Source organism: Astatotilapia calliptera, chromosome 5, assembly GCF_964374335.1.
Source record: "Astatotilapia calliptera chromosome 5, fAstCal68.1, whole genome shotgun sequence".
Classification (NCBI taxonomy): domain Eukaryota; kingdom Metazoa; phylum Chordata; class Actinopteri; order Cichliformes; family Cichlidae; genus Astatotilapia; species Astatotilapia calliptera.
In genome coordinates, this window is record NC_137426.1 from 37283571 (window position 1) to 37295653 (window position 12083).

The 12083-nt window shown below is 40.6% G+C and overlaps 1 protein-coding gene across 16 annotated transcripts in view; it reads right to left on the bottom strand.

The window, feature by feature from the left end:
- Positions 1-12083, bottom strand: part of plekha6 (pleckstrin homology domain containing, family A member 6) — a 70058-nt gene that overhangs the window by 24541 nt on the left and 33434 nt on the right. For 15 of the 16 annotated variants that reach the window (XR_013909354.1, XR_013909355.1, XM_080302181.1 and 12 more), the window contains 8 exons: positions 11826-11975; positions 11561-11656; positions 7576-7687; positions 7338-7477; positions 2392-2559; positions 1933-2008; positions 1565-1668; positions 702-860 (listed from right to left, as the gene is read on the bottom strand). Coding sequence is in view for 14 of the 16 variants with exons in the window: in XM_080302181.1 (XP_080158307.1) it covers positions 702-860; positions 1565-1668; positions 1933-2008; positions 2392-2559; positions 7338-7477; positions 7576-7687; positions 11561-11656; positions 11826-11975 (1005 nt within the window). In the remaining 2 variants the exon portion in view is untranslated. The remainder of the gene's footprint in view (positions 1-701; positions 861-1564; positions 1669-1932; positions 2009-2391; positions 2560-7337; positions 7478-7575; positions 7688-11560; positions 11657-11825; positions 11976-12083) is intronic. The other variant, XM_080302178.1, reaches the window with a different exon arrangement.

Below are 12083 nucleotides of genomic sequence, written 5' to 3' on the forward strand. Positions count from 1 at the left end.
TTTTTACTTTCCTACCATATCTAAGTGCTCAAAGCACTTTACAGAATTTGCCTCGTTCCCACAAGCACTTTTTCTATGCAAGTGCTTTCTATCTAGCATTCACACACATTCATACTCCAATGGACGCACTGGAGAGCAACTTGGGGTTAGTATCTTGGAAAATTTAGCATACAGACTGGAGCAGGCAGGAATCGACCAACCAACCTTCCAATTAGCAGATGACCTTCTCTACCTTCTGAGCTACAGCCACCCCAGTGTGATCAGTGTAAAGTGATCTCTATCATTCTGTCATTTTTACACATGAACTGACGGTGTTGGAGAATCACATTCACACAACAGGAGAAGGTCCATTTCAGATAAGTTGTAACTACTTGGTGTTTACATGGGTTATGTCTAGCTATTGTACCCAAGTGAATTTGCTAGACCACAACTTTCTCAGATGGGCTCACATGGAAATTACAAAGCTTTGTACTGGGGTAGGCAGGTATGACAGCAACAATTTGGGAAATCTGGGAAATGTGTGATATTGAGAAAAATTTCAAGCTGCAGTACATGTGTGAAAGTTCTTTCACACATGTACTGCAGCTATGACTATCATCTGAAAAATAAACACATACATGATTCATTTTTTACTTTACCAGCTCACTGTGACAATACTACAATTAAATACATGACAAGGATCACCATTAGCTTGCTCATACCACTTTGTAATTGGCTGGAGACTGGCCTCCTGACAGGTTTAGGCTTCTCCTTTTGTCCCTCATAGAACTGCACTGGTTGCGACGAAGTCGCTCATTTTGTTCCTCCACACTCATCTTCATCTTAATTTCTGTGGGAAAAGCAGCACTTTTTGGGCGCTCCTATGACAGAGAACAGGCTTATTTTTAGAGATAATTTCTCTCATATAAAAATATAATAAAATGGATTATAAATAAATTAATGCTGTCAGTGATAATCTCGTTAAAATGACGTTAACGCCATAACCGCATTAACGCGGTGGAGATTTGTGGTTATGGCGGTTATGGCATTAACGTCATTTTAACGAGATTAACGCTGACAGCGCTAAAATGAATATCAACCTTGTAACAGTTGAAGTGGTGTGGTGTCTCTTTAAGACAATGTAAGGGTTAGAGATGTCATAAGTATGCACCACTGCCCACTTTGGAGTATGAGATCCACTTGCTTGCAAGTGAGTTTATGGACTCGGACCTCTTTAACTTTTTGCAACGGGTTGTAGGAACACTGTGCTTCATGTATGATAATTAGTAGCTGTTCAATGGGTCTTTGTAAGGTTGAGTGTGCATTAAAATACAAGCACTGTGGAATTCCCAGTGCCAGTGTGGTCATGAGTTTTTCTGACTGTCCTGCTAAGTGTTTCCACTGCTCCTCTCAACCACTGAGTACAACCCACATTACAACCTCTTATGTGCATTCATGTCTAATGTTGTGAATATGACCCATTTCACATGTTTCTCAGTTCCACTGACCTGTTCATTGTTTATTATTGTTTGTTGTTTATTAAGGCTTATATTTTTTCTCTCCTAACCAGAGTGGGTTGACATACCCTGGAGACTCCATTAAGCACTCTGCTGTTACGGCGATGAACTTCAGTAAAGTTCCTCTGTGATTCATCAGTGGGGGATTTGGTTCTAGGAGGAACAATGCCAACTGTGCATGTGAAAAAATAAATACACTTATAAGTACAGGCCAAAAAAAACATGTTTGTATTCTCAAACATAACACTATGAGTCAGTCTTTAAAGTGTCACTTGATTAATTCATGCAATCAGACGTCAAAAGACAGAATACTGAATTTTTATCTTTAACTTGCTATTATAAGCGCCTTAAAGAATGTATCTCTGGGTTCTGCATACCCAAGTTATTGTTGTCATTGTTATTGCCATTTTTAAATCTTGATATTAAACTGTTGTACCTTTATTCATGGTGGACTGCCTGTCCTGGGCCTGCTCCTGAACATCACTGATATTGTTCGATTCTCCAAACTTGGGCTGGAATGCAGAGATGTTTTTATTTTGTCAGCACTGAACCTGAAGGTAGTGAACGATTCTAATACTGTTCAAAAAACTCAAGAATGCATTAGATAATGCCTTGTAATGGAAGAAACAGCTGGTACACCTGAAGAATCCCCAATGATGCAATCACACTATGGTTGAAAAAGTCTTCTTATTTTAAAGGAATTGCAGTAACCCATTCTTTAACAGTACTATACCTTTACTGTACAGCTGACCAGCTGCCAACTGAAGTGACAGTGCTGATCAAAATGTCCTCTTCAAGTACACATGACTTCAACAAATGTGATGCACCAAGGTTGGTTCACATTTTATTTCTTTCTCTAATGAAAGAGAGTATACCAGCAGAAATACCCAATTACCTTTCTGAAGTCAGAATCTTCACCACCAAGGTAATCAACATCGATGCCGAAGCTGTGTGGCCAGGTCGTGCTGTCAAAAGGCAGGGGAGGGATGGAGGGAGGAAAGGTATAGGAGGGATCCAATGGGTAATAGGATTTGGGAAGGGGAGGCCTAGGGGGAACACTTTCCTTGATCACCATAAGGGCAGTAGGGAGTGAAGAAGGAAGTTAACATAGGATAGGAGGAAGAGAGAGTGCTGCATATCAGGATAAGTGACAATAAGCCAGTCAAATTGCAAAGCAGAAATGTATTGATTGAGTTTCAGTCTAGTTAGTTAAAGAGTTGGATGAAAATCCCCAGCTGGTTGCTGAAACACTGATCACACCTTATAATAGCTAAACTCTAAGAAGCATTAAGACAGACTTAATTCAACATATGAAAATAATTATTTACGCATATTAATGTCTGTGAAGGTTCTCAGTCATCCAGGTCATCGTAGTCAAAGGAGCTTGCAAAGAAAAGCGTCTGGACTTCTTTAAGTTACTTGAAGACGTTTCACCTCTCATCCGAGAAGCTTCTTCAGTTCTAAGGTCAAATGGTGGAGAGTCCCAGATATAAACCTAGTGGGAGTTTCCCCCCACAGAGGGACAAAAGGACCCCCTGATGATCCTCTAATTGCTTGAGCCAAGGTGTGAAACTGGGTGTGGGTCACAATCAGCCAGAGTTTCGGGTGAGTTCATTGTGAAACCTGGCCCCACCTTATCATGCGAATTCCTGAGGTCAGATGGCCCAGGATGTGAGTGGGCGTTAAGGCGTCTGGGAAGGGATCTCAAAACTGGATTATAGATGGCAGAGAGTTGGTGTCGTAAACCCCCGCCTCTGTTCAAAGATGGTCGCTCACAGTGGACATAGATGGCTTCTTTCACTCCTCTTTCAAACCATCTGTCCTCTCTGTCCAAAATGTGAACATTGGCATCCTCGAAAGAGTGACCTTTGTCCTTAAGATGCAGATGGACTGCTGAGTCTTGTCCTGTGGAGGTGGCTCTTCTGTGTTGTGCCATGCGCCTGTGAAGTGGCTGTTTGGTCTCTCCAATGTAGAGGCCCAGACCTCTACATTGGAGAGACCAAACAGTCACAAAGTCCAGACGCTTTTCTTTGCAAGCTCCATATTAATGTGGAATCAAGTAATATGAAAGTTCAAGGCATCGTCTTTTCACAAACTAATGTTAATCTAAAGTATTGATCTAAAGATGGTCTTAAGTGTTGACCATAAACCTAACACTGGCCAGCCAAGTAAGAGCCGTATACCTGTCAAATTTAAACTAAAACATTATACGGTAGGGCTGCACAGCAATTGTGAGGTTTGAAACAGGCTTGATTGTTTACAAGAATATTAAGGGTATAGAGTGCAAAACTACATCTTAACCATACCTCAAGTAGAACAGTGTGGTAAAAAGCACTGATCATGCACTCTTCCCTTCTTATCTTAACATCTAATATCTTAGACTTGTCACCCCTTTGTATTTCTATTTGTATTCTATCCCTTTATTCTATCCCCACCTCCTCCTTTTTGGTTGGTTTTATTTTTGTTTATTTCTCTTGCCTGTCTTGCTGTACACATCATCATACAATGTAATAGCTGAAATAAAACAAATTAAAATGAATAAATAAATAGATTAAAGATTCACATGAAGAGGATGGACCCATAGACACTCTAGCTGTTCGTGCAATAGCAAAATGTGTTTGGCACCATAATGCATTCAGATCACAATTTGGATAGGACAGGATTTTTTGAAATACTTTATCTCTTCTTCTTATTTACCTCTTCTTAAGTTGTTCAGAACTTTAGTTGTTCAGTTGAAGTTGATGTTGATACTAAAATAATTAGGAAACAATTTGAAATTAATCTAAAATAATTTGGCTTAGACTTTGTTCTTTATTTTATTGACAGGGACTCTGGAATTCAAGCCTGAATATTTGTCATTGTCCTTGACCCAGTGTTTTGTACACACACACACACACACACACACACACACACACACACACACACACACACACACACACACACACACACACACAAAACAAGGTGCACGTCAGGTGTTGAGAAACCAGGACACCTTGATGAGAAGTGGGCTACTGGAACAATATGGCATAAGTGGGAAAGAGAAGAAAATAGGGCGCTGTTGATATCGAAACAGCTAGGAGCTCAGTATTTCAACATTCAGAAGAAGGAACTGCTCTCACAGCTAGAGATTGACAAGGTACAAAACAAATGTTATGGCAAGGGGGAGCCTGGACAACATGTCAGGGGGATCAAGTATCAGAGCTGCAGAGAGGTGCAATGGAGAAGGTGCCTAAGACGTACAGCAAGCTGTCCATACTGGAGGCCTTGGAAACTGCCAAGCAAAGATTCACAGCCTTGGCCAGCCACTTGACAAGGTACACCAGAGAAATAGAAAGCAGGAGAATGAACCAGCTGTTCTCTGCAGAACCATCCAAAGTGTACTCTCAGTGGCAGGGGAACAGTATGAGAACAATATGAGAACAGCACCAACAAAGCTGGAGACTGGAAAATACTGAAAGAACATATATGAGAAGGATGCAACTCATAACAGCAATGCTCAGTGGCTAGTGGATCTAGAAGCAGACCACAGGAACCTCCATGAACAGGGTCCAGTAACCATCACAGTGGCAGACATCCAAGAAAGGGTCTCCAGTATGAAGAGTTGGACAGCACCAGGCCCCGACATGGTTCACACCTAATGGATGAAGAAGCTGACTGCACTCCACAAGCGTCTGGCAGCACAAATGAACCAGCTGCTTGTCGATGAGAGACACCCAGAATGGCTAACTGAAGGCCAGGCAATCCTGATCCCCAGAAGGGACCGGTCCCATCCGGCCAATAACCTGCCTCAGTACCACCTGACAGTCATCATAGTGGCTAAGATGAACAGGTCTATGGCTCCATACATGAGCGGGGCACAGAAAGGGATTGGCAAGAATACCAGAGGCGCAAAACACCAGCTACTGGGAGACAGACCAGTCACACCAGACTGCAAGATGAGGCTGACTAACGTGTGCACTACCTGGATTGATTACAAGATGGCCTATGACTTAATGCCCCACAACTGTATCCTGGAATGCCTAGACCTATACAAGATCAACAGGACCCCAAGATCCTTCATCAGGAACTCAATGGGGATGTGGCGTACAACACTAGAGGTCAACTTTAAGTCCATAGCACAAGTCAGCATCAAGTGCGGGATCTACCAAGGAGATGCTCTGTCCTCACTGCTGTTCTGCATAGGCCTGAACCCCCTCAGTGAAATCATTGACAAGACTGGCTACGGATACTGACTACGGAGTTGAGCAGTTGTTAGCCACCTCCTCTACATGGATGACATCAAGCTGTATGCCGATTCACTGATCCACACCACCAGGATATACAGCAATGACATCGGAATGTTGTTCGGATTGGAGAACCTGGTACCTGGGAATCCCACAGGCAAATGGGAACAACGAGGAGCCCGTTAGGAAAGATGCAAACACCAAGTACCTGCAGAAGGTCAGGCAAGTCTTGAAGAGTCAGCTGAATGGTAAGAACAAGATCCTGACATCAAGACCAGGATGCTCCTGACCATGCTTGGAGGGTTTCACTCCAAGTCCAGCACCCTGAGGCTGTATGCTAAGTGGAAGGAAGGAGGCCAGGGACTGGTGAGTGTCAGTACCACAGTCCACGATGAGACAACAAAAATCCTTGAGTACATCAAAAAGACAGCCACAACTGACTGTGTGCTCAGTGAATATCTTAGGCAGCAGAAACCCAAGAAAGAGGAGGAACCATCATGGAAGGACAGGCCCCTGCACAGTATGTACCACCGACAGACAGAGGAAGTGGCTGACATCCTACCAGTGGCTGGACAAAGCTGGACATTTAGACTGGTTGGGCAAACTCACGTGCATCCTTGAATATCCTTGAGTGGATAAAGAGGAGTTCTAAGACAAGGAACGAAACTGCTTTGTTCCTCCTGAATCTAAGGTTCAACAAACAGATGGACTCCCCTCTCCAGTCCTGGCATAGACTTTCCCACTGTGATCCCCCTATAATTGGAACATAATCTCTTGTCCTCTTTCTTAAATATGGGAACAAATACCCCAATCTCCCATTTTAAAGGCACCACTTCAGACCTCCACAGAACATTGCAAAAAAACATGGCAGCCAGGACAGCTATAGCATGGCAACACGATGCTATGAACAGCTAATAAATAAATGATTTGTTCTTAAATTTAGAAATAGTGAAGCCATTATTTAGAAATTATGAAAACACCTTTCATCAAACAGGTTGTATATTAAGTTATTAATTAAGAATAAAAATGTCATACCTGTGTTTTTTTAAATGCACACTGATGTAATGAACTATTTACTTAAACACTTACTGAATGAGCCCGATGTTAGGAAACACCCCAGTAATCATGGGAAAACTAACAATGATCCAGATGTAAGCATGTTACGACATGTTTTCTGAGGACAAGCTTGGCTTCATCTCTGCAACCGTCGAAGGTTAACTAATTAATCTCTCGAGTATCAGAATGGATATGGATTGCATCTGAGTGCTGATTGGTATATTCAGAATATTGGCATTGTACACCAAGAAAACTGGTCTGTTCTCTGGCCTTTCCTGGGTTTATAGCTTAGTTAGTCCCTTTTTGATCTATTTCCTCCTCTACAGGGTTTAATGTCCTTAAGGACTCCCTGAGGTTCTAGAAAGCTAGAGTAATCTATGAAAAGTATGCTCAGTTTTCACAACCATAATAATTTACATGTTCTGCATAAGACACTGGGTCAGCTTCCCTATAACTTTGGGGTCCATGGTTTGGCATTTTGTCAGGTTTGAAATTAGGCACAAGGCATGGCTTGGGACGTTTAGAATTTCCTCTTCTATGCAATTTAGGATTAAGTGCTTACCTCCAGACCCAACTCCTTGGTTGGAGAAGCCTGGCAAACAGGCACTGGGGAGTAGGGGCTCAGTGGACTGGTAAGGCTTACTGAGCTCAGTGGGCTTGCTGGACTATTGGTGGTAAAGGACCCTGATGCACCACTGTCAACTGAAAAGAGAAACAAACTTAAAGTGTCAGGAAAAGGCCATTAGATAGAAGGTAGAAACACAGGCCATTATGTTCAAGATTAGTTTAGTTTCTTTTACCTCTACCCTTGGCTGTTTTTATGCCTCTGGATAAGCTGTTCTTTTGTAGACCTTCTAATACATCCTGGACTCTCCAAAACTCTTTTTGGATGTGCCGCCGAACTAATTCACTCTAAAAAGAAATTACAAGGAAAAATAGCAGAAATTAGACCCTAATACTAATAACAGTCAGGTCCATTTATTAATTTCAGTTATGTGGAAAAAATGTGGAATTGGTGTTCCCCCGGATAAGCTGGAGGAGGTGGCTGGGGAGAGGGAGGTCTGGGCCTCTTTGCTTAGGCTGCTGCTCCCGCGACCCGGCCCCGGATAAAGCGGATGAAGATGGATGGATGGATGGATGGAAAAAAATAACTACATGTCATCGAAATTGCTCGCATTTTTTTTTGTTTCATTTTAACAAAAAAAGAGGAAAAAACAAACAAAATCTGTTGTTATGGAATCATTAAAGGATTAGATATATATAAAATATATGATAGCAGACCTCCACTAAGATAGCAGAGAATATCATTCTGAGTACTTACTTCGCATGCACTAGTATTTGTAATATACTCATTTTGTTTTCTTTGTTTTTTCTAAATGTTGTTTAAAAAGTTTGTAGTGCAGTAAAAATTAGATAACATGACATATTTTTACTTTGATTACACAAAGATTACGTAGAAGTAATGGATAATAGGTTTTTGTACTTTTCTCGATATATATCTTGTGTTTTTTGTTTAGCATTGCCCTGTTTAGTTTTGATAATTTTTCTCAGTCTCCCCATGACTGTTTGTTTTTTTGTTCAGCCAGAAATAAACGGCTCTCCTTTTGTTTGCTCCATTTCTGTCTCCATTTATCTGCCTTTGGGTCCACACACTCCACTCCACGCCGTCAGCTACAGCAGACATGAAACATCCCAATGGCATTCAACTCTGGATAATATGGCTCTTCGGAAAGAAGACTCAAATCAGGCTCGACTCCCTAAAATAACTCTCAAAGGCGAATTTTATGAGCTGGAGAGGAATGGCATCTCACTAGTTTAGAAGATGATCGTTTAGGCTGGAAAGAGTTTGCTCCTCCATAAAGCTCACTAAGTCACTGACTTAAGAAAATAAGAGGTTTATTTTCAGAGTCATAGCTCTCTTAAGCCAAGCATTCCTTTAACCTTAACCAGTAACAACTTTATGAATTTCATTACACAAAGATTTTTAACCGTTAGAGAATTATTTATTCATAACATCTGACTGCTAAAAGAAATACTACCATAAATTAATGCTTTAATCATATAAAGGCGCTCAATCAGTCCCTATTACTGGGCTGCATACCACAGGCCTTTAAGGTGGCAGTGATTAAACCATTACTTAAAAAGCCATCACTTTACTCAACTGTCTTAGCTAACTAAAGGACATTCTCTAACTATCCTTTTATCTGAAAAATTCTTGAAATAGCAGTCATAAAACAGCTAACTGCTCATCTGCAGAGGAACTATTTATTTGAAGAGCTTCAAAAAGGCAGAAACATGATTACTGAAGATCACAATGATCTTCTTATGGCCTCTGACAGTGGACTTACCGTGTGCATGTTTTACTTGACCTCAGTGCAGCTTTAGATACTGTTGATCATTGCGTTTTATTACAGAGCATGTCACAGGTATTAAAAGGTACTGTGCTGCAATGGTTTGAATCATATCTATCTGATATACTCAAATTTGTTCATATTAATGTGGAGTCCTCTTCATACAATGAGGTTAATTACAGAGTTCACAGGCTTATGTGCAAGGATATGTTCTATTTAAATTATACATGCTTCCCATCTTATCTTAAAGACCTCATAGTCTACCACTTTGTTCTTAGACTGCTTGCTTACTTGTCATGGTACTCCAGTCCTTCTGTGTGTCCACTTTGCCCTAATCTCCTCCTGTGCACATATTTTCTGCCTCTCCCTCTGTTTTAATCAGGTTTGTACAGTTGTTGTTGGGTTGGGACCTTAGTTACACTACAGTGCAACATGTCACAATTAAAAGCTAATCTTTAGCTATTAGCAGTCGCTTATTGACAAAGTAGTTCACTTTTTGCTGGAATCTCCTGCTCTAATTACATCCCACCATCTATTTTCTGACCATGACAATTATACCTTCTTCCATCTCATCCTCACTCTGTTGTTGGGACTGCTAATCCAGAATTCAAAATTGTGCTCCTCACATACAAGGTCTTAAATAATCAGGCCCCATCTTATCTTAATGACCTTGTAGTACCATATCACCCTATTAGAGCACTTTGCTCTCACACTGCAGGCCTACTTGTTGTTCCTAGAGTATTTAAAAGTAGAATGGGAGGCAGAGCCCACAGTTTTCAGGCCCCTCTTCTGTGGAACCAGCTTCCAGTTTGAATTCAGGAGACAGACACTATCTCTACTTTCAAGATTAGGCTTCAAACTTTCCTTTTTGCTAAAGCATATAGTTAGGGCTGGACCAGGTGACCCTGAATCCTCCCTTAGTTATGCTGCAATCAGTGTAGGCTGCATTGGGTGTTTGTTCTTCATTCACTATGTGTTAATAGACCTCTCTGCACTGAATCATACTCGTTATTTATCTCTGTCTCTCTTCCGCAGCATGTCTTTATCCGGTCTTCCTTCTCTCACCCCAACTGGTCACAGCAGATGGCCCCGCCCCTCCCTGAGCCTGGTTCTGCCGGAGGTGTCTTCCTGTTAAAAGGGAGTTTTTCCTTCCCACTGTCACCAAAGTCCTTGCTCATAGGGGGTCATATGATTGTTTTTGTTTTTTTCTCTGTATGTATTATTGTAGGGTCTAGCTTACAATATAAAGTGCCGTGAGGCCACTGTTGTTGTGATTTGTTGCTGTATAAATAAAATTGAATTAAATTGAAAATTCAATTATCCATTCTCTGGCACTTCTTGGGATTGCGAGGGCTGGTTACTAGTTGTTGCTGGTACTGTTGACAGTGCAGCAACAGCCCTGACACCTGACTGTCAGTGAATATGAGAGTTTGCTGCATCTATTTCTATTTTCTTTTTCTCTCTCAGCTTTTCAGCTCCACCTTTTTGTGTTTGTTCATCTTTATCAACCACTTCTCCCCCACTAAACTCTGTTCCACAAGGTGCACCCAGGGAAGGTAAAGGAGGGGCCGGTAACATAAAGAGATTAGATTAGGAAATCAGTGTCAGAAATTACAATGAACAAATGGGCTGCAAGTGCTTGTAGGACTGGTGAGCAGCGGACTCTGTTTTAAAGTGAGATTTAGGTTTAGGTGTTGATATTACTGGATTTTTATCAATTGAGAGAGTCAATAAAACGTTGTTTAGTTAATAATTAGAAACTGGCAGAAAAAGCAGGCTCACTTTGCTTAATTTAAACGTTCTAAATTAATCACAAAATGTGCATATCCTGCATATCTGGCCTTTTTCAATTTAATCTCATTTTTTCCACACAGTGACAAACTTGTTAAATTAGCCTCTGGAATTACTTATATGTAATTCACACAAGCTTAATATTTAAAATTGTTTTCCAGTGTCACTTTGACACAAATCAACAGAATGTAGCCAGCCAACCTCCTTTGACCTAAGGTTGCAAAAACCCTATAATAGCCAGTTGCTGTAAAAATATTTAATCAGATTTTTAGATTAACTTATATCACATCAAAACCTCTGCTGTCTTGTTTTCGTTTTTTGTTTTGTTGTCATCATTAAAAATCATTCAAAACAGACAAATAAAGAAAAAATGACAGTTACTACAAATCAAAAAAAGTAGATGGTGGTGGCTGGCTGAATAATTATGACTAGATAATCTCTTACTGTAAAATAACCTAAAAATAATGATTAATTAAAAAGGAGGGGGGGGGGGGGGGATTACAGATATGATGATATTGTTCAATTCAATTTCAATTCAATTTTATTTATATAGCGCCAAATCACAACAAAAGTCGCCTCGAGGCGCTTTATATTAATAATAATATTAATAATATATGTATTATATTACATTGTGACCTTTTACCTGTCCTCCAGCATTAAGCTGCTCCCACAGGTCTCCATGGATGGCATTGGCCTCATCCTCTAATGCTTCAAACTCCATGCAAGCAGTTGTTAAAGCCTGAGAGACATACAAAATAAAATAAAAATAGTATTATTTATACTGTCAGCAATATTCAGACTGTTTGATTTAGACATATAACAAATAGAACATTTAATGAGCAGATGTACATTGCACAATCACGTGGAGCTGTGCATTTTTTGAAATGCAGACAAGTTACTGAACTCACACTGGAGGCCTGGGAGAGCTCCCCTCTGATGTTAATCAGCTGGTTCTGCTGGGTTTCCTTTTTGAACTGCAGCTTTTCCATGATTAAAGGCTGGTTATGGTATATCTCCATTTCCTGATGAGTAGCCAACAGTGCTTCCTCTAGGCTGTCCTGGTAACAGCAAGTGTTTTGTTGAAAATTAGTTTTTCTGCTTATTTAGTAAATAGACAGTGCACTGCAACATCCCTGTTGATCTATTTAAGAGAACATACACATTTC